General features: G+C 45.4%; 1 protein-coding gene across 3 annotated transcripts; it reads left to right on the top strand.

The window, feature by feature from the left end:
* The first annotated feature begins 446 nt into the window (after positions 1 to 446).
* On the top strand, positions 447 to 23236 carry LOC306709625 (ubiquitin carboxyl-terminal hydrolase 22-like). Of its 3 annotated transcripts, XM_079177849.1 has the most exons (14): positions 447 to 863; positions 1764 to 1796; positions 11403 to 11535; positions 13069 to 13182; positions 13278 to 13379; positions 14238 to 14404; positions 15975 to 16134; positions 16701 to 16806; positions 17970 to 18128; positions 19138 to 19264; positions 20087 to 20178; positions 20631 to 20693; positions 21674 to 21823; positions 21912 to 23236. In XM_079177849.1, the coding sequence occupies exons 1-14, from the start codon at positions 744 to 746 to the stop codon at positions 21952 to 21954; spliced, it is 1569 nt and encodes a 522-aa protein (XP_079033975.1). In that variant the 5' UTR covers positions 447 to 743; the 3' UTR covers positions 21955 to 23236. The 3 variants fall into 3 exon arrangements, 2 of the variants coding, with proteins under 2 accessions (XP_079033975.1, XP_079033976.1); XM_079177850.1 differs by lacking the exon at positions 1764 to 1796; XR_013767482.1 differs by lacking the exons at positions 21674 to 21823; positions 21912 to 23236 and having other exon boundaries at positions 19138 to 19295; positions 20631 to 20688.

The raw sequence follows: 23236 nt of genomic DNA, 5'->3' as shown, positions 1-23236 counted from the left end.
TCAACTAAATTGCAATAATGAACTGACGCCTCTGCGTACGTGATGAATACATACATCCACGAGACAGTGGAATCATCTAGCACATCAATCAACAATGATTGACATAAAGTAAGGGCAATAACAGCTGACTTTGAGAAAAAAGGACACCATTCAGAATAACGTTGTGAATGTCCGTCTAGGTTATAACTTCCACACTACCTTGAGTGGTGGGTGTTTTTGTGTCGAGGTAACGTCATCGATGCACTATATGATTATAATACAACAATCAAACGGAACACATTGGAATCAAAACCAAGCACACCCGACGTGCCCCAAAACCGACGTGGTGACGCAACGTCTTTGTGTAGGCAAATCACGGTGCACGCTGGGCGGGCATTGTGAAGCTGTAGTGTTGAGCGTTAGCAGGCTAACTAGAGAAAGAAAGCTAACTAATCGTGAGAGTGGAAGTGGAGCTAACGTTTGAGGAAAAAAAGGCAACTGTCAAAACAGCAAGAGGAGCAGAAATTTAAGTGATAATTCCGTTCGATGACCACATGAACAGATGTGTTGCTAGTTAATCGTAGACCGTGTTTTGTCAGATGCCCGAGGAGCATTTTGGATACTACATCGATTGTCCCGTTTCCAAACGGAAACCATTTCTGGACATACAGTTTCGGGCTAGCTTAGCTAGCTAGCTAAGCGAATCATCCAGGAGACTTTTCATTGTCACCTAAAAAAAACCCAAACTGAATGTTTTGTCTGTCATGAGTCCGGCCGGGTGCTCCCATGTGAACGGTTATAAGGTGGATAACTGGAAACAGAACCTTCGAGTCATATACCAATGCTTTGTTTGGAGTGGTACTGCTGAGACCAGGAGACGCAAGGTAAAAACACAGGAACTGTAACGTTACCTTCAGAAACAAAAGTGAAATAATGTTAATGTGGCACAGACAGACACAGAGAGTTGGAGTGCAAATGATGCCCCCACATGAAGTACAACCAGTGAACGGGTTGGAACAAACTACGGTGTTTAGTGAGACTGTACTCCTGCAGCAGTAGTGTTGCTAGCACCAGGGTTAGCCCGCTAACGTTAGGTTATCACCCGGTAAGTGAGCTAGCACGACTCTACGTGACGAGCTGCGGCGACTGGTGGCTTCTTTGCAACGTTTAATTTCTCTTTATCAGCCCACGCAACTATTATTCAAGCTTTTTCGCCGTGAGTCAATCGGCCATGTTCTGTTTGGTAGAGGCGAAACAGTTAGCTGCATGGCTAAACTTGGGTTGTAGCCACGAGCTAACGTTACCGCACCAAAACGTACCCATTGTGGCTCTCCACGCGCACACATATTGTGGTCCACAGATTAGCGGCTCTCTCCTGTCCAGGGCATCCCAGGACAGCGTGTGTGTGTTTTTTTATTTTTTTTCTGCACTGGTCATTCTCTCACGAGTTTTTGGATGCTGGGACGTCAGCTGATTACTTCATTGCCAGTTTCCTTTTGGGCTTATCCCACACCTGCTCGGCCTACACAGCTCCGAATAGCTCCCTACTATGTGATGTCATCCCTGGACTGTGTTGCAGCTCCCCTTCCATTCCTCTTTTTGTAAACATTAACTTTTTTAGTTTTTTTTTTTTGTGCCACGATGTTCATTTAGGACAAACGTACAGCTTGATTTGTATTATAGATTAACAACATTTGTAGCCTGACTGTTATACAAAAAATAAAATAAAAAATCCATGCTTCACTTAAACATGTCATACATTTTATGTCGTTGTGATAAAATAGGTGCTTCAGGGTGATGCAGGATGGACAGAGCTGGTGAGTTGATTTATCCCCTCCTCATCTTCACTGACATACTGTAGTTCAGATGAATACGAACTGGCTTGCTTTCTCTCCTCTTGCTCACCTTTCTGTGTGCCTCGGTGCCTTTTCATGTAATGGACTGAATACTAGATGTGAACCTATACGTAGTGGAAGAATTCAGCCCCAGCCCCGTATCTGCTGTGATACTCAGTTTACAGCCAGTGAGATTAATGGGTGGGATGGTGGACTATGAGCAGCCAAAAGCATAGCTCAGTTACATTACAGGCATGTCAAAGCAAATAGCCAGCACAAAATGGTCGATGACCCTTTTTTTTGTTCATACGTCACGCTTTTGGTTTGAGCACAAATATCTTTATGAATTATGTTTACGTGTGCTGAGAATGTATGAGGCAGTCCTAAAAAGTTAAAAGGGAAGTGTAGTGGGTGACGCTGCAACCGTTTTACCAGCATTTTTTATAAATGTTAATATTGACTGTTTAGTTCCTTTTCCACATTCTTCCTGTCAGGAATGCAATCAACGGGCGCTCATTCACACTTCATGAAATTGGGACTGGCCACGGGTGCTTTCTGTTGCTCACTTCTTAGCAATTCACAGTGCTCTGCCCAACCCCGAGGGCTTATTCGCTGTTGCGAACCTTGCCTGTAGCTTTTACTTCGGGAAGAACCGTTTCTCCATCCGTTTTGAAAACGTCTCAGCGTCATCACCCGTAGCCTTTTTGCCAAGATGACCAGCACCACAACCGGTGCTTCAGCACAAACCACCACCATTTCCTCTTAATATTTGCCTCCCATAAAAGCTGCCGTTTTGAGAGAAACAATACATTGGTGGTATGGTAAAATATCTTCACTCTGATTTTCTACCATGCCTTGTACAAGGTGGCATGCTGCATGAATACCAGTCCTCCAGATCAAAGGCGACTATTCACTGCGGTCTTTTATTCTTAAAAATAAGCGCCACCTAGTTCCTCTCACATGCCACTGCGTCACAGTACACCTGTGGCCTTGGCAGTTTGAAGTAACAATAGGCGTTGAAAAACAATGCTGTGTAATACCAGGACTGTATCTAACTGTGACATTTTAGAAAGTATATTTCTGGCTGTAATGTCGGTGAAAAGAGAAGGACACGCCTCTGTTGTTATTCGTTTCTATTAGAAATGCTGCTCTATCTCTATCTAGTCTGTGATTTGAAATAAGAGTACAGTTGTTTACAATCAATGTTGATTGACAAATGTCATTAAGCGACTGATGCAGGGTGAAAGGAGAGTGGCTCCTGAATGAAGTGTACTCTCTACTGCTTAATGGCGCTCCACGAGTCCGAGTCTTGTGTCTCGAGCCCCCTTTCACCGAGGCTTTTTACCGCCGGCCTACTCCGACATGCAGATCAGGTGACGTGCTGCTCCAAGTGGTGCGCGGTCTGTGATTGTGTTCAGCTTGAAGACTAGGTGCCTTTTTAAACGTCACATTCTGGTATCTTAACTTTATGGAATACAAATCCTGTACGCGGTCACTCTGAATGTTGGCATGGTGGATGAAAACAAACGCTCATCACCGCACCGCTTACTGCTCGTTCGTCTTAGAATAGTACAATAATGACAAACGCACGGCAAGCTCTGAAAAACAAGAGGCATAGAGGGAAGTTGAACGACCCTGCCATGCAGCGATTGATGAATGGAAGCGATGTTTTTACGTTGTATTCAGACTTGGGTTTGCCTGTCGTCTGTCCTCAGCAGCCTCCCTGCAAAGCTGTCATCCTCTCTACCTTAAGCTAAAAATCAATTCCCAGACAATGTGCAGCAACATGAGTGGAAAATCTGTCACCTGCTCTGCGTGCACAATCTGAAACCCACATGGGTAAACAAATGCTAGAATGAGTGCCAGAGACAAGGGTTTGCAAAGATGACATCACAACCCAGTGTGGCTTGGGATCTGCCATCTTTTAATTAGTACGCATTAATTAATACTAATTCTTTTGGGATGTTGGTCCTAGATGAAATGCCCCATTAGCTTCCGATGTGCATGCGGGTTAACGCTAACGCAGTGTATGGGAGCGTGCAGGCTGGCACGAGTGGTGGCCATAAATTACAGATGTAATTTGGTGACAAATTTGATATTGTTGCAGACTCCTCCAGGCCTCGAGTCCGATGTCCTTTTACGTAAACGTTTCTCAGTTGTCCCGTGCCCACAAACGCCAACTACACCTAAATCATTTGCTAATTGTATGTGACACAAATGCTCCATGAAAAATTTAGCGATGTATTAAAGATGCCCCACATAGGGAGATGGCAAGAATACACACGTATGCAATAGTGTTTTTCTCTTTGCTTTTAATGAACGTTAAATCTTTCATGATTTCCTTCTGTGCATCTGGGCTTCATTATATTCCTTTTCTGGTCGAGGTGTGCTACATGCCATATAGCCAGAGGGGCTACACCCACCGTAGACTGTCAGTTTGCGTCATGTTACAAAAATCGGGCTCAGTTTCAGATTGCAGAGGAGGAACTATTGTTCTGATGTGCTTCCTCTTCCCTCTTCCCGCTACCTTACTTTTGTTCCTGTCTCCTAATCTATTCTATTCCTGTTGTGAGTGAATGTTTAATGAGTCTAACGAGCAATTGTTTGAGTACGGCACGTGAGCCTTTTTTCTGCAAAGACTTCTTGTTTCCTCTCTTAATATAGATTAATGTTACCCCCCCCCCCCCCCCCCCCCCCCCTTGTATGGCACAGAAAGATGCCGGCACAGCGCGGAGATAAAAAAAAAACTGCCGTTGCTTTTAACAGTTGAATTCATTCCTCTTTAGGCCCAACTCCAGTCATATATTCATAATTTATCGTTGGTGAATGGCTGTGGTGGTGGAGGCATAGAGTAAATATTCATGAAGGTCATGGTTATGTATTTTGTGCAGCAGAATCGGCTCTATTTGCTCTATCTCTAAGAGGATGTCTACTAAAACACTGCCGCCATAAAGGAACCTGCTCTGCAGTTAAACCAGAGCATTATCTCAGGTTGAGTGGATATTGGATGAGATGGAAGCGCGGTGGGTGGGGTCGGTGGAATTTTACAACCATAACTTCTTTGAAGAATTTGTCTGTCACTTTGATTAAAGGGGTAAGGGTCGTGATTAAAGAGCCGACTGAAGTCAGCTTTTTTTATCTTCTAGTTTTGATAAATAATATATTATCAGAGGAACCACAAGCCCCCCCCTTTCCCTTTCCCACTTGTGCAACCCCCCCCCCCCCCCCCCCCCCCCCCCCCCCCCCCCCCCCCCCCCCCGTCCTGCTTGCGATGAGGGAAGATGAGAGAGAAATCGTTTGCTAGATGTTGCTGGGAAAATTGATATATTTCTCAAGGATGACACATTTACTTCCTTCTGTCACTCCTTTCTCCCTCCTGTTCGTTCTCCACACACACACACACACACACACACAATGCACTGAGGCACACACACAATGCACTGAGGCACGACCAATCCCAGAGAGCGGCTGATTCCCGTGCTGTGAGCAGATCTCTTTGTCGGGATCGGTCTCCATCACATCACAAGCCTGCTTTCTGACTCATCAGCATACGTTTGTAGCATCAGGATCTCTTCATCCAGCCTCTTCACAGCCCTCGCTTGGTCCTCTTCTGTGCTCACTCCCACGCCTTTTCTCCCTCCTTTTTTTTTTTTTTTTTATATATTTGCAAACCTAGTTCAGCTCACAACTCATTGCCTTTTGATTATCCCATTACATGTGTGCAATAGAAATACTTGTATTGTTTATTTTTGATATTATAAGATTACACTAAATATACAGTGTTTTTTTCATGGGATTACCTAGAATCCTTTTGAAATTCAGAGCACATGTTCCCATCTTCCCGGTCCGTCCTTTCCCCTCTGCCTCACAGGAAACACTCAGTGTGGTTGGTGATGTCAGTCAATGGTTTCTGGCTGCCTTCCAGCTCCATTTCTTCCACGTCTGTTTGCTCTCCGTCACTCCCAGGTCTCGTCTAATGTGGCTTTCGGTCCTTCAGTCTTTCTGGCTGTTGCTCAGTGACTAAACAAATGGCACGAGGCCTATGACCTCCTCCCTTAGTAAGGGCCCTGGTGTGTCACCTTGCGGTGTCCCCTTCACATGCTATTGCCTCCCAATCAGCCTCAGATATTCTTCTCACACTTGAAGTCTACGTCATTTTACCGACGGTACTGGATGTGCTCTGCTACGACGCTTTCATCCTTTCTGTTTATTTTAGAGCAGAGATGCTAAAGAAGACATCTAGAAGATGCAACACTGGCATGGAGAAAAGTCATTAGTTTTATTTTGGCCGTTTGGGGACGGTTATCATAGCTATAGTATGTTTTTAATGACCACATATGCGCATGAGGCTTGAGGAGTGGTCATGCCAATGAGGCTGCTGTCCAGCCCTCCCATAGTACCACCATCTGGCTAATGAGCTGTCAATCACTCCCCAGGGGGGCGGCCCAAGCCCAAAACCAAGAGGCGATCAATCTCTTCCAGTGTGGACACTCAATTATTCCCTATTGTTAAAACCGTGGGCCCAAGTGACGACTTTTCTTCGGGACAAGGCCTTTTGTGTGAAAAATAGTTCTCCTTGTGAAAAAGGTGACGATTGTGGCATTAGACTCTTGCGATTTATAATTTATTACTTAAGCCTGCTCCATATGTACTCACTTTTACATACTCTGCAGTTGCACTGTGCCTCGTAGATTTTCCTGGAGGTAATGTTCAAGGCTCTGTGGGTCCTAATTGGTGCTATGGGGATAAAGAAGGAATCAACGTACGATGTGAAGGGATTTGAGTCCAAGGAGTCATGTCAGCGGTCTCTCTTCGATGTGTGTTTGTGTGTTTTCTTTTGGTGGCTGTGGGCATCTGGTATAGCTGCGCGGTTTGACCGGTGATCACGCACCCTTTTGTTAAGCTGAAGCAAGACTGTTAGCCATCTGTGCAGACAAACACACTGCCGGCTGCAGGATCCTCCCTCTTGCCGTACATGTTTGTCAAGGTTTTTTGTTTTTTTTGCAGCCTTTTGGTCAGTCTACTCACTGGTGAATTGGATAAATATTGGCTTGATACTCTTTTGTGAGCGGCCTTTGTGCGACTCCTTTTATGAAGCAGTGTGGCAGTTTGTATTCCACTAGTCCCGCTGTGAACATGTGGACACAGGTAGCCAATGTCGGACCGACTGATTGTTTCTCACCATCACTGTGTGGAATCTTTCTTTCTCCGACACCCTCTGAAAATCAAGAAGGAAGCACAGCCTATCTCCCCCTAATCGAGTGATCTTAATCAGATTCGCACAATGCTGCCAACCTACACAATGTGTTCAAACCCCCGACAATCATTGGACTACATTTTTCATCACGGCGTCAAAGCTACTCCACCGCATAGAGCATCTCAGCTTAGTTCCACTCCATCCTCACTTTATCCAGTTTCATTTCTATTCCCGCGGACGGCGAGAAGCTAGACTCCCATCGACTCAGAATTTAGCTCTAATGTCCTTATAGCAGTGTCTGACAGTATGAGGCCAAACTGCACACCAACAATCCCTCATCTCTCCCTCGTCTCGGATTCATTTGAGTGAGGTGCGGATACATTTTCACGCACAGACCATACGGCGTGTCATCGTCAACAGAGGTTACAATGAGCTGATGGGTGGACGGAAGTGAAAAGACAATAGAGTAGGATTGTTATTGTGTGTGTGTGTGTCCGTTTCTCTAGGGCTGCTGACTGAGACTGCATATTGCAGGCCAGGCATTGTCATGTGGGGATAGTGGGAAGCGAGGCTGCCAAGGCACTGACAGGCTGCAGCCCCACAGGGTCAGTCGGCAGCACGGTTCTGGAGCATCACCATCAGTCCCCCGTCCCCAGCCTCCCTCGGCTTGTTCATGTTAGTTAGAGAATGGGGAAAGGACCGTGTGCATATGCATCAGTGTCTGAGCACTCGTACCATCGTCTGTGTGTGTGTGTGTGTGTGTATTTAAGCTCGATGAGGGATTCTGCGAGTATTTGAATGCATATTTATAGCGTGGTGTGCATGTCAGCCATTGTTAATTTAGTTGTATTATGAGCATGTTTCTGTAGAGAAGCGTGGACGGGCTTATGAGGCAGCTTGGTGAGTCACTGCTCTCATATAGCCGCGCTCTCTCTACCCTTGTATTGACTCTCTCTCTCTCTCCCCTCCCCGGTCTGTTCTTTGCAGCATCGGGAGCGTGCTCTGTAGAGCCAGACCTTTGTCCACATCATAATTGTCGTCGTCATTTTCTCTCCTCCTCAGTTACAGCTCATCGCATTGCTAGCTCTGTTTGAGTATGCAAATGCGTTAACCTTAACGTTGAGCTCGAAATAATGCAGTCGGAGTGAAAGAATGCAGGAGGAGACGAAGAGGCTGAGTATGGCTATCACTTTATATAGATGTGTAGGTCTCGAACATTGGGCCGCTCATGCTGTAATTGTTGGACCCGGGTCATTGTAAGCTCAGCAGACCCACACAGCATGTATTGCTACCTTATCCTCATGTTGTACACGTATTGGACACCTATTCATCCAGCTAATGCCTTTCTGCACCTGTTCTTCCATCACTCAGCAGATTCGTACATTAGTGGGGTGATTCCCCCGGACATGGATCCCAGCCTAACTTGTCTCAAAGAGCGCCTCCCTGATGGGGAAAACGCAGCCTAGCGCAGCACAAACTTGAGCTTGCTATACCTGTCTGATACTTGTTCCAGTCATCTGAGCCCAGCGGGCTGATCAATAGCTGATCTAATAGAACATTAAAAGCCTCTGGGCGCAGAGAAAGGCAGGACTGCTGACACTGATGAGTAGACAGCCTGTGAACCATGGTGAGGGGGAGAGATTACAGAGAAGCCAAGGGGGTGCTGGAGCAGAGATGGATTTTCTACCCGCCAAAGGGGTATTGGGGAGGGGGAGGGGGAGGGGGAGGCGTGGCATTGGCAGGGATTCTTGTTTTTGACTTGGAGTCGTGGTGCAGTGGAGGTGTGGAGTGGGGATGAACAACAACAACCCTGCCTCTGTGAGATCGGCTCAAAGAGGCAACTACAACATATATGTAGCAATTCAGTTGACCTCAGCTGTGTTCCCACAAAGTTTGGCCTGATGTTTCTTTTTTTTTAATTTTTTTTTTTTTTATCTTTTGCAAGTGCATGTAAGGTTTCATTTAGATACTTTTTTCTCATTGCATGTCAATGACACAACCTCTACCTTGAAAGGTTCAAAGAGCCCGCTGTAGATGTGGTTGGTTTTTAGTGGCAGTCCACACTTGTTTCCTTTCCTTTCCACCACTCCCCATGCATCCCTCTTGGAAAAGCATCACTCGCTAATTTGGTTCCAGCCTTTCTCTTTCACAGCCAGTCAGAGCCGGCTGGCTAGCGGACCCAATATGAAAAAATAACAGAGCTTAGTGTCTGCGACCCTGAATATCCCCTCTACTGCTATGTCATCACAATCCAACCCTCGCCCACCAATGCGCAGCCAAAACACAGACCTGACTGTGAGTTTTGCGGCCTATCTCGGGCAGCAGTGCATAGTAGTAATATGTTATCTGCATCACCCATATCCCTAGCCTACCATGATATGTACTTCTGGTACCCTCTGTCAGTATCATACAAATAGATGCAAATGGAGAGATTTGCTTGGGACTGTTATTTCAATTTTGCCCCAGTCCCACAGATGAGCTATTGTCCTGTTTCTGTATTCTTATTGTTACCCATTGCAGTATCCACCAGATGTTGGAACATCAAGATTCAGAGCAGCAGTGTTAGTGTTTAAATAAGATGTGGATTGGGGATGAAATTGTGTGTACTATTTTGAACAATGATGCACGTCTAGAATAGAGACTGAGTGAAGAAACAGAACTTTGTTTGGCAACGCAAAGCATTTATCCATAGTGAAGAAGACCAATATCTAGTGTTGTCCTCATTCTGCCCACTTCCAACCATAGTTTGTAATGCAAATCCTTTGTTTTAATTATTGTGGGAACAACAAGCTCCCAAACAAAGCTTCGTGATGAAATGAACCTAAAATGTGTCACTGGACAGTTGAAGTTTTGAGTCATCATGTGAGTAAAACAGAGAAATTTAGATTGTAGTCCCAATTTGCTACATGGGAAAGAAAAAAATCCTTTTAGTTTTGTAGTCCCATTGCACAGACCGTTCTGTGTTATGTGTCATCCAGAGAGAAGGAAGTGAAACTGACTGGCACAACCTCCTTTATTTCTCCAACAATACGCTCAAATGTTGTTCATATGGTGTCAGGTTATACTATTGTGTCTCTAGTCAAAAGATAGCAATCAGCCCTTGAGTTTCTGTGTGTAGGAGTGTGTGTGTGTGTGTGTGTGTGAGTCTTTCTTTCGAGCTAGTTTCACAGTGTACCAGAAACGAAACAAAAAAAACCTGTTAAATCTCTCCAGCCAATAGTTCTCATTTAGTTTCTCCTCACCTTTGCCTCACACCTACCTTCCCTCTGTCTCCTCTCTACAGTGTGAGTGGGCGACTCATTGCGGCTGCAAGGCTGTGATCAGATCGTCTTATTTAATGTTGCTATGCTTTCACTCACATTACCAACAGAACTGTATAAGGAAAGCATTGAGTGTAATCACGGCTAAAAGATTTAGCATTTGTTGATGTAGTAATTGTTTTAAGAAATGCTTTAGTTTGGTGCACAACCTGCATGCTCTACATTTGTTTTAGAGGGTCAGAAGTTAAATGGAGTTGGGAATATTCCTCGTACTACCGTTTCACATCTTCAAAGGCTTCTCCGGACGGCGTCCTCTCACGCAGCGTCACCACAATTAAAGCTTTGGGATTAAGATTGTGTTTTAAAATGTAATAAAACGTAGATAGCTGTGGTGGAAGTCCACTTATTATGTATTAATTTCTGGCCAGGATTTGCAATCTTCACCATGTTTACGGTTGTCGACTCTTACCAATACATACCAACAACCCTTCTCTGTTCTCTCCTTCCTCACAGTTGTTTTACAACTCTTAGGCTGCGACCAACCACCAAATCTAATCTGAACTGGCTCCTGTGCCGCCAACCGTCATTTCTGCAGTAGATGTCAGGCAATGTCTAATGTCCGGTTACCTCTGGGTGCCATAGTCGAACCAATTACACACACACACGCACACACACACTCCAGCTGCTGTTAGTGTGTGTGTGCGTCAAACAAATTCTGCTTGCCTTCTCCGGTCTGCCTGCCAAGCATCAAATCCCATCATGCCCTGCATGTGTTAGACAGCAAAAGATTCAGTGAGGAAATATGTCGTTATTCAACTGCAAAGAATTTGTCAACAGGCCCAGCACTCTTGAGTCTGTCTCTTCATATCAGGTCTATTCAAGCATCGTGTCCTCCAAAGTGTTTATGTGACTGACTGGAAGATAGAAATCTAATTCAGCTAGCAGGGAGTTCCACTCTGCCTACGCCACTGAGTAAAGCTCAGGGCTCTGTCTTACTGCAGAGGATTTTCTCACCACACTGACGGTCCTCTCCCTCTTTCTTTTTTTTTTTTTTTACTGTCAATCCCCCCCCCCTCAATACCTCCCCTTCCCTCCCCAACCCCACTTCTCCTTTGGGTCTTTTCTTTCCAGGCCAAGTCGTGCATCTGTCATATGTGTGGAGCCCACCTGAACCGACTCCACTCCTGTCTCTACTGCGTCTTTTTCGGCTGCTTTACGAAGAAACACATCCACGAGCACGCGAAAAACAAGAGACACAATCTAGGTAAGCCAACACAAACACTCCACTATTTGAGGAATCACTTTGGAGCACATTTGAATTGATTTGTGATATGTACCTACTGTGTATGATAATTCTCTACATTCAAAATTAAATCTTAACAATGGAGCTAAAAATGATGATATCAACATGCGTATTGTCCCTCCCTACGTCCAAGGCCCGCTCCCATCACGTCAGTCCTCGCATTCACATGCACCCCTGTGGCTCACTGCAGCATCAGCTATTACCAGCAAAGGATTACAGCATTACTTTGGGCAACTTCCTCCTCTGAGCAGACAGGGAGCCTCACTCTAACCGCAGCACATTACCATTCGGGTGGGAAGCGCCTTAGCCAGTCAAATGTCATGAGTTTAAGTTTGCACTCTCCCTTTCACACAGCAGCAAGGGACTGGTAGACGTTGCTAATCCACAGCTTCCCAAAAAAAGCCTTGCTTTCAACCCTACATGCTAATTAGGCTAAATAAGATAATGACACTAATGAGCGAGATTGTGGTATTGCTCCTACAAGGACGGCTAAATATAGAAACCAGGGAGAGGGTACGGAGGCTTGGTAGTTGTTTTGAATGGCTTTAATTGATTTAATGCACACAGATACCCCCTGGTGCACGGCCACAGTGTTAATTACCTTTGAGCTTTCCACAAGAGCCTCGCTGACACTGGCGCTGTGTTCGTCTCCTCCTCCTAATCAAATTAATGCAAACTCCCCGTCTGCTCTAAAACAAGATGGCAAGCTCCCTTCTCAGGACTCGTTTTTACTTTTTTTTTCATCATTTTTCTAACCTCCTCAGGACACTTTTCATATCTTTTTTTCCTGTCCTTTTTTTTCCTTGTCCTATTCATCTATTCATTCATTCTCTGGACGCCATTCACATATTTTAATCTTCACATCTTCTAATTGTCTTCCCCTTCATCCTTCTTTGCTCTCATCCTTTGCTCAAATGAGCATGATCTACAGTCCTCCCTGTATCTTGTGCAGCACTCCACTAGTCTGCGTCTTCATCCTCTCGTTGTCTTGTTGCCATGGTTTACCAGAGAAAAGAAAGATGAATACATTTTCTTCTTCACTTTAATTCACACACACACACACACACACACACACACACAGAGATAACATTACACACTGATGACAATATAACATACACCAGGTGTTATATATGATGTGTTGGCTCACTTCTCAGTGTGGGAAGCACCAACAACAGAAGAAATGTCCAGTTAAGCTTCAAAAAAAGAATAGGTTGTCACGGCAACAGAGCTGAATTATTGTTGGAAAAGGATGGTGTGTTAGTTAGACAGCCCAGGTGTGTGTGTGTGGGGGGGGGGGGGGGGGGACAAATACACCTATTCCATCACTACTACCCTTATATCTCTTATAATTGCTAATAGCAAGAAACAAGATGGAAACATCGGCCAGGAAAACGTTGTACTGTAAATAAAACCCAATGTGTGTTACTGTGCTGGAAAAAATCTATTTGTAATCATGGCGCAATCTCTCTTTCTCCTTCTCTCCCCCGCTCACAGCAATAGACTTATTATACGGTGGAATATATTGTTTTGTGTGTCAAGACTACATATACGACAAAGACATGGAGCAGATTGCCAAAGAAGAACAGAGGAAATCCTGGAAGTTGCAAGGTAAAGCGTTTAGTTTTCTCCCCGAAGGAACTTAATAATGCAGCTTTTTATAAAAACGAGGCCGTCACATTTGTGTTTTCTTTTTGAATCCACAGGCATCGGGGAGAAATACACGACATGGGAGCCGACCAAGAGGGAGCTAGAATTATTACGACACAATCCAAAGCGGAGGAAAATCACTACGAACTGCACCATAGGTAAGCAATGGGCCGCACTGTTTAGTCTGCACTGCTTTTTATAGCTAGACAGTGTGTGTGTGTGTGTGTGTGTGTGTGTGTGTGTGTCTACATGTTCCAATAGTGTACTTGCGGTCACCTTCGTGTTTAAGTGTGATACCCAAGGTCGGTAAGACCGGACAACCCCACAGGCACTGAGGGAGACGGAACACGGCGTTCCCTCGCTGATACTGTAGGTGCACACACTGTGTCTGTGTCTCCCCAGACATTGTTATGCCTCTACAGGGACGTGATGTTTTGGGGGTTGTCCGTCTGTCCGGTCTATCTCGGGTATGCCTGAGAGGGATTCCTTTCAAATTTGACTCAACCGTCCACCTGGACTCGAGGATTACCTGTGCTAATTATGACAATTTCACACATTTCTAATAGGATAAAAATAATGAATAATAATTTTGGACAGACATGGACCTGCAAACTTGACTGGTTGACGGAGGTATACGACCGCTAGGCGGTAATTCTCTGTACCGTTTTCTCACTGATTTGTTTCTTTCATTTCTTCCTGCCATTTTTGTACTTTTGCTGTTTTTATCTTTCCCTTTGCCCTCTGTCTCCCCCCCTTATATCTTTATAGAGCTTGGTTGGTTGCCCCGATTGAGCAGTAGACTCGATGTGTTTATGTGTGTGTGTGCGCGGGACACCGGGACCAGTCTGAAGTATTAAGCTCTCGCTGAGCATTCTCTTCCAGATCCAGACCTCGCTCAACTGGATTTGACCCCGGACCCCTCCGTTGGCAGCAATGTGAATCAGAAGCACTGTCATATTTAATCCTTGTTTCAGTGTGTCTCTCATGCTTTTCTTTGTCTCCTTTTTGTCCTGCAGGTTTACGAGGGTTAATAAACCTGGGCAACACATGTTTCATGAACTGCATTGTTCAGGCCCTAACACACACACCGCTGCTGCGAGACTTCTTTCTCTCCGACAGACACAAGTGCGAGATGCAATCAAACTCCTGTCTGGTGTGTGAGATGTCGCAGCTCTTTCAGGAGGTATGGTGCAACATCTGCGTGTCTGAACTTGTTACATAAGTTCGTTGAATCCCACAAAAGAAAAGAAGAACGTCTTATTTTGGTTAAAACTGAGCCATAATTTCAGAGTTTTTTTTATTTTTTTTTTAGCAACCGTATAATACAGAATGTTCTCTCGCAGTGTAAGCCACTGCAGAACGCTGAGTCACTGTTCAGCTCTTTTGTCAAGTCCAAAGAGGGAGGCAGAGGGGAGCGAAACATTCCTGCCCGAAAGGAATGTACAGAAACGCATGCAAATGAATACGCAGAAAGCCTTAATTGTATATATTTTATTGAACCTGGTCGGTCAATGCGAATTATGTCTCACAGCCTTTTAATCGCAGCTTTTTCATGCAAAAGTTTGGCTTTTTAACATCCAACAAACATCATCGGCCCTTGACATTATGTAATATCTGCTCCCACACTGCCTCGCTTTTTTCTTACACCCTCTCACTTCTCAGTATATATGGCTCCACAGATGGTGCTATAAGGAGTTGAGTCATCACCAAACCTCCCTTTCACAACGTATACACAGAGCCTTGCCCCGTCTCAGTCGGCTGAACCATTCAGCTACATAACACATGAAGGAGGTGAGCGATTACCTCCTATCGCCAGGGAGGCAGGCGTCGACTGAGCACTCGGCTGGAAATTCAGGATCAGTCATAAAACAACAAAAATCTATTTAAACGTACCCTAACGCACAAACGGTATCACTCCCAAGTTCCCCTACCTCCACGCCTTGTCCCCCAACTCTCTAATTTCCATCCCTAACCGTCATTCTATTTCAACCCACCTCCATATCTTCATCAAAAGCCGGCGTCTTCTGACTCTGCAGACACACACACACACTCAGAGCGTTTTAGATGTGAAGGTGAGAGGCGTGGCCCCGGCCTGCTTTGATCAGCCACGCTCTCTCTCCAGTTTCCTCCTCTTCTCGTAGCATCGTTTGTTTGTCAACCGCCTTCAAACTGCCGAAAAGGAGTTTGTAAGATTTAAAAGAGGCTTCAGCGCGGCATGTTTTTTTTTTTTTTCCCTCTCACAGCTCGATCAGATTTCCGACAGAGCTGTGGAGATTAAAGCGAAGCGTGTGCAACATCTACGTTTCAAGACATGAGAGCCCTCTCTGGCATTAATGAGCTCTGGTTGGAGCTCCACTGTAGTGTTCGCACCCTAATAACTCTTGCGCTCCGCTCATCTCTGACCTGGATTGTCACTCACTCGAATTCCCAAAGACTCCAACCTTTCCAACCAGTTCTTCCTCTTCCCCCGTCTTGCACATCACACCTCTCCTCTCTACGGATGTGCTGCTAGGCGGAATTCATTCACATCTATAGAAAGTCGCTGCTAAAGGAGTCAGAAAGACACTTTGACTGACAGCCTCACATGTGTTATATGCTTCAGCGATGAATTATAGATGACAGTGTGCAATGCAGCTATGAGGTTGGCATAGAGGTGATAAAATATATATTCGCCTGGTAACACCTGCACAAAATAGGCTAACCACCCACTCCTCTTCACCCCCTTCCCCCCCATCTTTCTTCCCTGCTTTCAGTTCTACTCGGGCCACCGTTCGCCCCACATTCCCTTCCGGCTGCTGCACCTGGTGTGGACTCACGCCCGTCACCTCGCAGGCTACGAGCAGCAAGACGCCCACGAGTTCCTCATCGCAGCATTGGATGTACTACACAGGCACTGCAAAGGGGACACCATCAGTAAGCCATACAAACACTAGTGTGTTGTCTTTAAAATGCAGTAAGATTGGAGGGTTTTACTTTAGATTCTTTCTTTCTCGAATATTTTCTGTCAGGCCAGGATTGCCGCTTGTTCAAGTCGGACTGAATGGGGGAAACGCAGCAAAGAGCAGTGTGTCAGTTGAGATTGAGAGGAGTGTGTCTGGGCCACCTACTGCCTCTGATCCGGCATTTGGAGTTATACCTTAGATCTACCCGCAGAGCACAGTGCCTTACTTCCCTGGAAGCGTACTGAAGGAGACTGGCAATGGTGTGTACCGAAGGGACAGGAAGCGAGCAGTGTGAGGAATGTCAATAGGCCCCGCTGCAGTTCAATGACTGTGGCTGACTCGCCCACAGACCCCGCAGTAAGGTTTGTTCCGATTATCTTAGAATCAAGGGAGTTGTGAAGTAGCAGAGAGGCTCAGCTGCAGGGGGATGGTGAAGTGAGAAACAGGGCCATGCCGAGTCCCTCAGAGGTGCTAAACAGGTTGTAGGTGTTACCTGTGTGTCTATTTATAGTTTCTGGTTTTCTTTGTGGTCCGCAGGAGACGACAACGGCAAGAAGGCCAACAATCCAAACCACTGTAACTGCATCATTGACCAAATCTTCACCGGGGGCCTGCAATCAGATGTTACCTGTCAAGTTTGCCAGTGAGTTGTCTGTGTCTTGTGTGTTTGCGACTTTAAAAAGTGTAAAGAACCAAAATAAAGTCCCACCTGAGAGGTTTTCTGTCCCATTAACGTGATGGAGCGTCACGTCACCGCCTAAACCCCTCCTTCCTCTTCCCCCGCATTCACTCGTTCATCCATCATCCGTCTATCCTTGTTGTCCTCCGATAGCGTAGTCTCCTCACACCGCCGGGCTGATCGATGTGGACGTCACCTGTCCTCCCAGAGTGGGTGAACCACTGGTTGTGTCCTCTCCACTGCTCACTTTTTAGAGGCCCCCGGTCCGTGCAGAGCTGCTGTAAGAGGGGGTTGTCTAGACGGTAGCACAACCCGAGCGTTGCCTGCCTGCCCCCTAGAGCTGTCCTGTCACATTAACACTAACACGCTGCACTGAACTGCAAAGCACCTCGCCCAGCTCTGTGCCATGTTACCTGCCTCCACAGCGGAAAGAGGGAGAGACTGCTGATGCAGAGCTGGTGATGCTGCCTTGAGTATCATTCTGCCATAAACTCCTCCGTAATCATTACACAGGTCTCCTGTTGACCACAGATTACTTATGGGTAAGCCCTCAGCAACAGAAATGCATCCTCCCCAAGGCTTTTGTTTTGACAAAAATGGAGCCCTAATGGTGCCATATATTACTGCTAGGCCATCATAAATGCATGCCTACTTGGCTTAATGGCCACCTGCTGGTACCACGGGGTGTTGCAGCACCATGACTCAACTAATGTGCGGCCCCGTGCGTATATATTTGTGTATACTTTGTGTATACTGCATGCATTCTACACTGAAAGCCTCCATTTCGCCCGGGCTGCAGTCCATCACAGCCATCGGGCTGAAATAATACAAATTCCTTATGTAAAGCCAGTCTTCTCTGATGTAACACTTCATTGAATTGCAAATGGAGCTGGAAGAAGAACAGTGTGTATATTATGCACATGCACATACTCAATCTTCCAGCAGGCTTAAACAAAAACATGATCGGAATACATAGAGGCTGTGTGAATTTCAGCTTGTGTATTGCCATCTGTGTCATCATCCTTTCATCATGGCCTGTAATAAATGACACACAATCACACACTATTTATTCAACCTCACGCTCCAACTCCCTTCTCCTTATTTCATTTTTTTTTTTTCCCCTCTAGTGGCGTTTCCACAACGATAGATCCATTCTGGGACATCAGTCTGGACCTTCCTGGCTCATCCACGCCTTTCTGGCCCCTCAGCCCTGGAGGGGATGGCAGCACGGTGAATGGAGAGAGCCACCTGTCAGGGTCCACCACTCTCACAGACTGCCTACGCAGGTACCACTTCAGTCTCAGCTGACAACAGACAGGTTGCCTGTCAGGTTCTCTTTTATTGTTTTTTTTTTTTTTTTTTTTTCTATCGATCTAAACAAAACTAAATTCCCTGTCATGTAGGTTGTAGAATATTCAATAGTGCTAAATCAGAGTCGCTTCTTGCCAAAAACACTCCGCTGCCTGACAGTAGTACTGCTAGCTGTGTTCAGATTGAACATTAATGATGTTTATAACACAAGGAAAGGAAAAGGAGGTTCTGTCACTCTCTACTTTTTTTTTTTTTCTTCTTCAATAGGCTTATTGTCCTTTATCCCTTCTGCCACCTCTCCAAAAATCATGGGTATCAATCGTCTCCAAATACATTTTATTCATCTCCCCACTTGTCTGAGGGGGTCACATATTGTGTGGCACAGCAGCAACCCTGTTATCACTGGATCTCATCTTCCACCATCACCAGGTTGGCAGATGTGACCTCTCATATCTCCTCTACTGCCTCTTCATTCTTGCAATTTATTTTCCTCCCTTCCTTATCTCATCTCATCTCATTCCCTCCCCTCTCCACCTAATTCCCTCACCCTCTACCTCCTCGTATTCGTCTCCCCCCCCCCCCCCTCTTTTTCTCTCGCCTCCTCTCCTTCTGACTCTTTTTGTTTTTTTTTACTGCAGCACCTCACACACCCCTAGTTGCTGCAGCAAGTCTCTTAAAGGTACAGGACCGGTTGGTGCTGTTGCCGTGGTAATAGAGGCGTTGGAGTTACCAGCAGGGGTCTTGGGTTGGGTGGGCTGACACACACAGAGCGGCTGCACCAAAACTCTGCATGCAGACTTTGGATTTGTAGGTCAAGAACCAGGTGTTGCGTGGTCAAAGGTTTATATTTATTTAATGTAACCAAATAAATAAACCATAATAGTTTTCTTCCTCTTCTCACTTCCTGTCTCCTGTTTTGCTTTCACAACGTCTTCTTCTTCTTCTCTCTTTCACTCCCAAACCCCTCCCTCCCTCCCTCCGCAGGTTTACGCGACCTGAGCATCTAGGAAGCAGTGCCAAAATCAAGTGCGGCGGTTGCCATAGCTACCAGGAGTCCACCAAACAGCTGACGATGAAGAAGCTCCCCATCGTAGCGTGTTTCCACCTCAAAGTGAGTCAGACAGTGACGACGTGCTGCCCAGGTATCATTTGTTACATTACCTGTCAACGTCTTGACAATCTTTTATTATTTAAGGGTAAGCGTTTATCGTTCATGTGTCTAATGTCGTCGTCACTCCCAAGAACAGCAGATGAAGCCGTACCCTGTACATGAGGGCCGTGTGATGCGGCTTAAAACCATCATCCAAATGCACATACTGCTGTGTGTGTGTGTGTGTGTGTGTGTGTGTGTGTGTGTGTGTGTGTGTGTGTGTGTGTGTGTGTGTGTGTGTGTGTGTGTGTGTGTGCGTGCGTGTGCGTGCGTGCGTGCGTGCGTGCGTGCGCGTGCGCGCGCAGCCTCACATCTGATTTTGGCAAAGTTCCGATTTTGCAGAGACTTGGCTGTTGTGTGCGTAGGTGTGTTCATAATTCGGTTCAGTTGTTGGTGCATTACCTTCTACTGTGCAGCCCTTTCACACAGTGTCCCAGGACACCTACGACTTGCACAGTCCTCATTTGTCCATGTTTTATTAATCATAACAGTATTGTTGGGGGGAGGTGGGGGGGCTATAATGTATTTATGATATTCATAGGAACAGGCTGCCAGACGATTGTCTAAGATCAATCCAAGTCCCGCTATTATCTTGTTATGAATGTGTGACAGCCAGGGTGAAACACGAGCGTTTTCACTTCCTTTATTTGTGTTTTGTATGTCTTGTAATGATGATGCCTGTTGTTTCTAAACATGCCTTCTCCCCTCCCCCTTTTCTCTCTCTCTCTCTCCATGTTTCTGCCCCTTCCCCCTCTCTCACCCTCCCTCTCTGGCCAACTCCAGCGGTTTGAGCACTCGGCTAAACTGCGGAGAAAGATCACTACATATGTTTCCTTCCCCCTAGAGTTGGACATGACGCCCTTCATGGCATCCAGGTAAGCCTCTAGTAGGCCCCACAGCTTTTTCTCCCCATATAGCGAGTCTTCACATCCAGATATATTTAAGAAAAAACAGTAAACCTGTAGCAGCTTATTTAAGTGTTTTATTACATCCTGTATGATGCACTTTACATTACGTGTACTCAAAGTAAATGCACACATCTGCATCTTCATCTGCAGCCAAAACAACAGCAGCGTTAATTGCTCCCTAAAATATATATTGATGTCAGTGAAGCATTCAGTAGCAGCATTGCCCCACCCCTGGCTGAAGCATCCATTCAGCTCTGTTCAGAGACAGTAACATCGTTAGAGGCACAGGCAGGGAAGAGATCTGCTTCCATAGATGGGATCATTCTGCCACCTAGTGGGTTCATGTGCCAGTGTAGCATGTTTACCCAAACTTAAGAAATGTTAATGTGTTGTTGTTGTTGTTTTTCTGTCTCCCACAGTAAAGAGAGCAGAATGAACGGGCAGTATCAACAGACAGTTGATGTATTAAACAACGACAATAAGTGAGTACCTTGCAAAGTGATTTATTCACACAGCAGCGCTGACATCATTGCACATGCTAACGACCCGAAGCATCTGGCTGTGACTTCCCCAAATTAAATCAATTTGAAGCCGATTAAAAGCTGCTTAGTTTTCCTCATCCATGACGGTTACAATAGCTTTCATTTTCCAGGACGGTCACAGGGAATTTACCGTCTTAATACCATTGAAGGGTTTCTTGGAGTAGAGACAAGAGTCAGATTGCAAGGCTCCTTGATGAGGCCTCTAGTACACAAGAAAGACCTAATAGAGCAACAGTTTGTGGCGTTTAATGCAAATAAAGGCGCCCATGTATGGGTAGGATAATGGGGCTTATGGTGTAAAAGGTGCGATGTGTACGATGTCGCTCCAAACAAACACGGCAACGTTCCACCTCAAGCCATGCGAACTTCTCACCATCGGGAAAATTCAGCATTTTGAATCCGAAATAGGTCACCTACGTGATTTAGGCAAATCCGATTCACAACATGTGAATTGTTGTTTCACTATGGCGAGCGCAAATGAAACTGACCTTAAGTTAGCAGTTAGCTGTAGCAACTTCCGGAGCTGCCGCACGCTCTCCTCTTGGCAAAGTGGTGTCCTGGTTGCAGGGAGGACGAAACGAAAATACAAGTTTTCTTCTTGTTTCTGCCTCTTTGGATTGAATCCTTTAAACAACCCATTGAAACAAACGCGGACCGCGTACCTTCACTGTGACCGCGTACCTTCACTGTGACCGCGTACCGACCGCGTACTTTCACTGTGACCGCGTACCGACCGCGTACTTTCACTGTGACCGCGTACCTTGTGTGTGACCACATTCTGTTGATAATTAGTTAATTCATCTTTTTGAAAGTTTTAAACTAAAACTCTGGCCTGATCTTACACACATTGCACCTTTTTTTTAAAAGTGAAGTCGGACAACAGAACGGAGACAATTTCACGTCTCTTGGTCTATTTCTAGGTATTCCTTGTTTGCTGTGGTCAACCACCAAGGCACATTAGAGAGTGGCCACTACACCAGCTTCATCCGCCAGCACAAAGACCAGTGGTTCAAATGTGATGATGCCATAATCACCAAGGCCAGCATTAAGGATGTACTCGATAGTGAAGGGTAAGAATGGAAACAAAGACATTAGCAGCTCTACAATGTCATACAGTATGAAATCTCAATCGGATGTTTCTATTTTGTCACCCCTCAGGTATCTCTTGTTCTACCATAAACAGTTCCTCGAGTACGAGTAGTCTTTGTGACCGCTGACCACGAAGAACCACTGCTTCTAAACGAGAGAGGTCAAGGGCCCCGGGGGACAGGATGAAACACAAACACACAAACCTACCTGAAACTCGTTGACTACCAGTCTTTGCTCCTCCAGCTCTGGAGGACAAAAACAAAAAAAGACGTGTGAAATCATGCAACCTTTCAAAAGAAAAAAAAGAAAAACAGAAAAAAAAAAACAAGCACTGAGCTACTTCTTGGCATCTACTTGACAAAACTGAATGAAGAGGAGAGATGGAGGAAGAGTTCCAGGCTCGGGCAGAGAGGAAGAGGCCCCCCCCCCACCCACCCCCACACACACACACACACACTCTCTCCCTCCCTCCCTTTACCTGCTGCAGGAGCTGTCTGAGTGTGACTGACTGTCATGTTGATTGGGCACATCTGGAGTTTTCTTACAGTATTCTGACCCCCCTCCACACACACACACACACACACACAGACACACACCCTCCCTTCATTTTTCTCCCATGGTGCTCTCGTTTCAACTGACCAAGCATTTTACTTGATGGAAGACAGTTTGTTGTCATATGCATATGGGACTGAACACACACACACACACACACACACACACAAAAAAAAGAACAAGAATTGAGTCGTGAGAAACTTATGAACTTTGCAAAGGACATTTTTTTTTTTTTAAAGGTATGGTTATGATTCTTATCATTTGTGAATTTTTGTTATGAAATACTGTATGAATATAGTATACATCTATTTTTTAAAGAGCAAAAAGAAAAAAAGAAAACATGGGAGAGCTTAGAGACGCCGCCTTTGCCAGTTGCTGGGGAAGTGCTGCCATGGAAACTAAGCAGATTTGGACCGGAGTGTGCTCACGTTCATTATATACTGTGTTGATTGTTTTATTTTTAAGTCTAGTTGAGGGCAGGGAATATCTATTTTTTTAGCAACTCATTCAATTTTTGTTTACCGTTCTTTTCAGTGTCTTTTATTTTTTTTAATTTTTCAGTACAGTCACGTGTCCCTCGCTGTCCTGCTACTGGAAATGTTTTTTTGGGGGGTTTTTTGGACGTATTATACTTTCATTCTTGTGGAATTGTTGGTATAATGATGGTGACGGTTAAATTGGCTCACTTTTTGCTGTTTATGAATTTGTATGTTGAATGTGAGCTTTGGGTTTCATACGGCATTCTGAAGAGAAGACTCCATACACGAGGTCCCGTAATATGCGAGACTGCTGTGGTCTCTCTTGAAAAAAAAAAAAAAAAAAAGACGAAAAAAAAAAAAGCC

This window comes from Pholis gunnellus (assembly GCF_910591455.1).
Source record: "Pholis gunnellus genome assembly, chromosome: 17".
Taxonomy (NCBI): domain Eukaryota; kingdom Metazoa; phylum Chordata; class Actinopteri; order Perciformes; family Pholidae; genus Pholis; species Pholis gunnellus.
This window is presented reverse-complemented; position numbering and strand designations above follow the sequence as displayed.

What these genes read in the sequence shown, in the direction of transcription:
- LOC306709625 (XM_079177849.1), top strand. Translation starts at nt 744, where the DNA reads ATGAGTCCGGCCGGGTGCTCCCATGTGAACGGTTATAAGGTGGATAAC. An exon ending in AAACAAGAGACACAATCTAG is followed by an intron (nt 11,536 to 13,068) that starts GTAAGCCAACAC and finishes CCCCGCTCACAG; the next exon opens with CAATAGACTTATTATACGGT. An exon ending in TGTCGCAGCTCTTTCAGGAG is followed by an intron (nt 14,405 to 15,974) that starts GTATGGTGCAAC and finishes CCCTGCTTTCAG; the next exon opens with TTCTACTCGGGCCACCGTTC.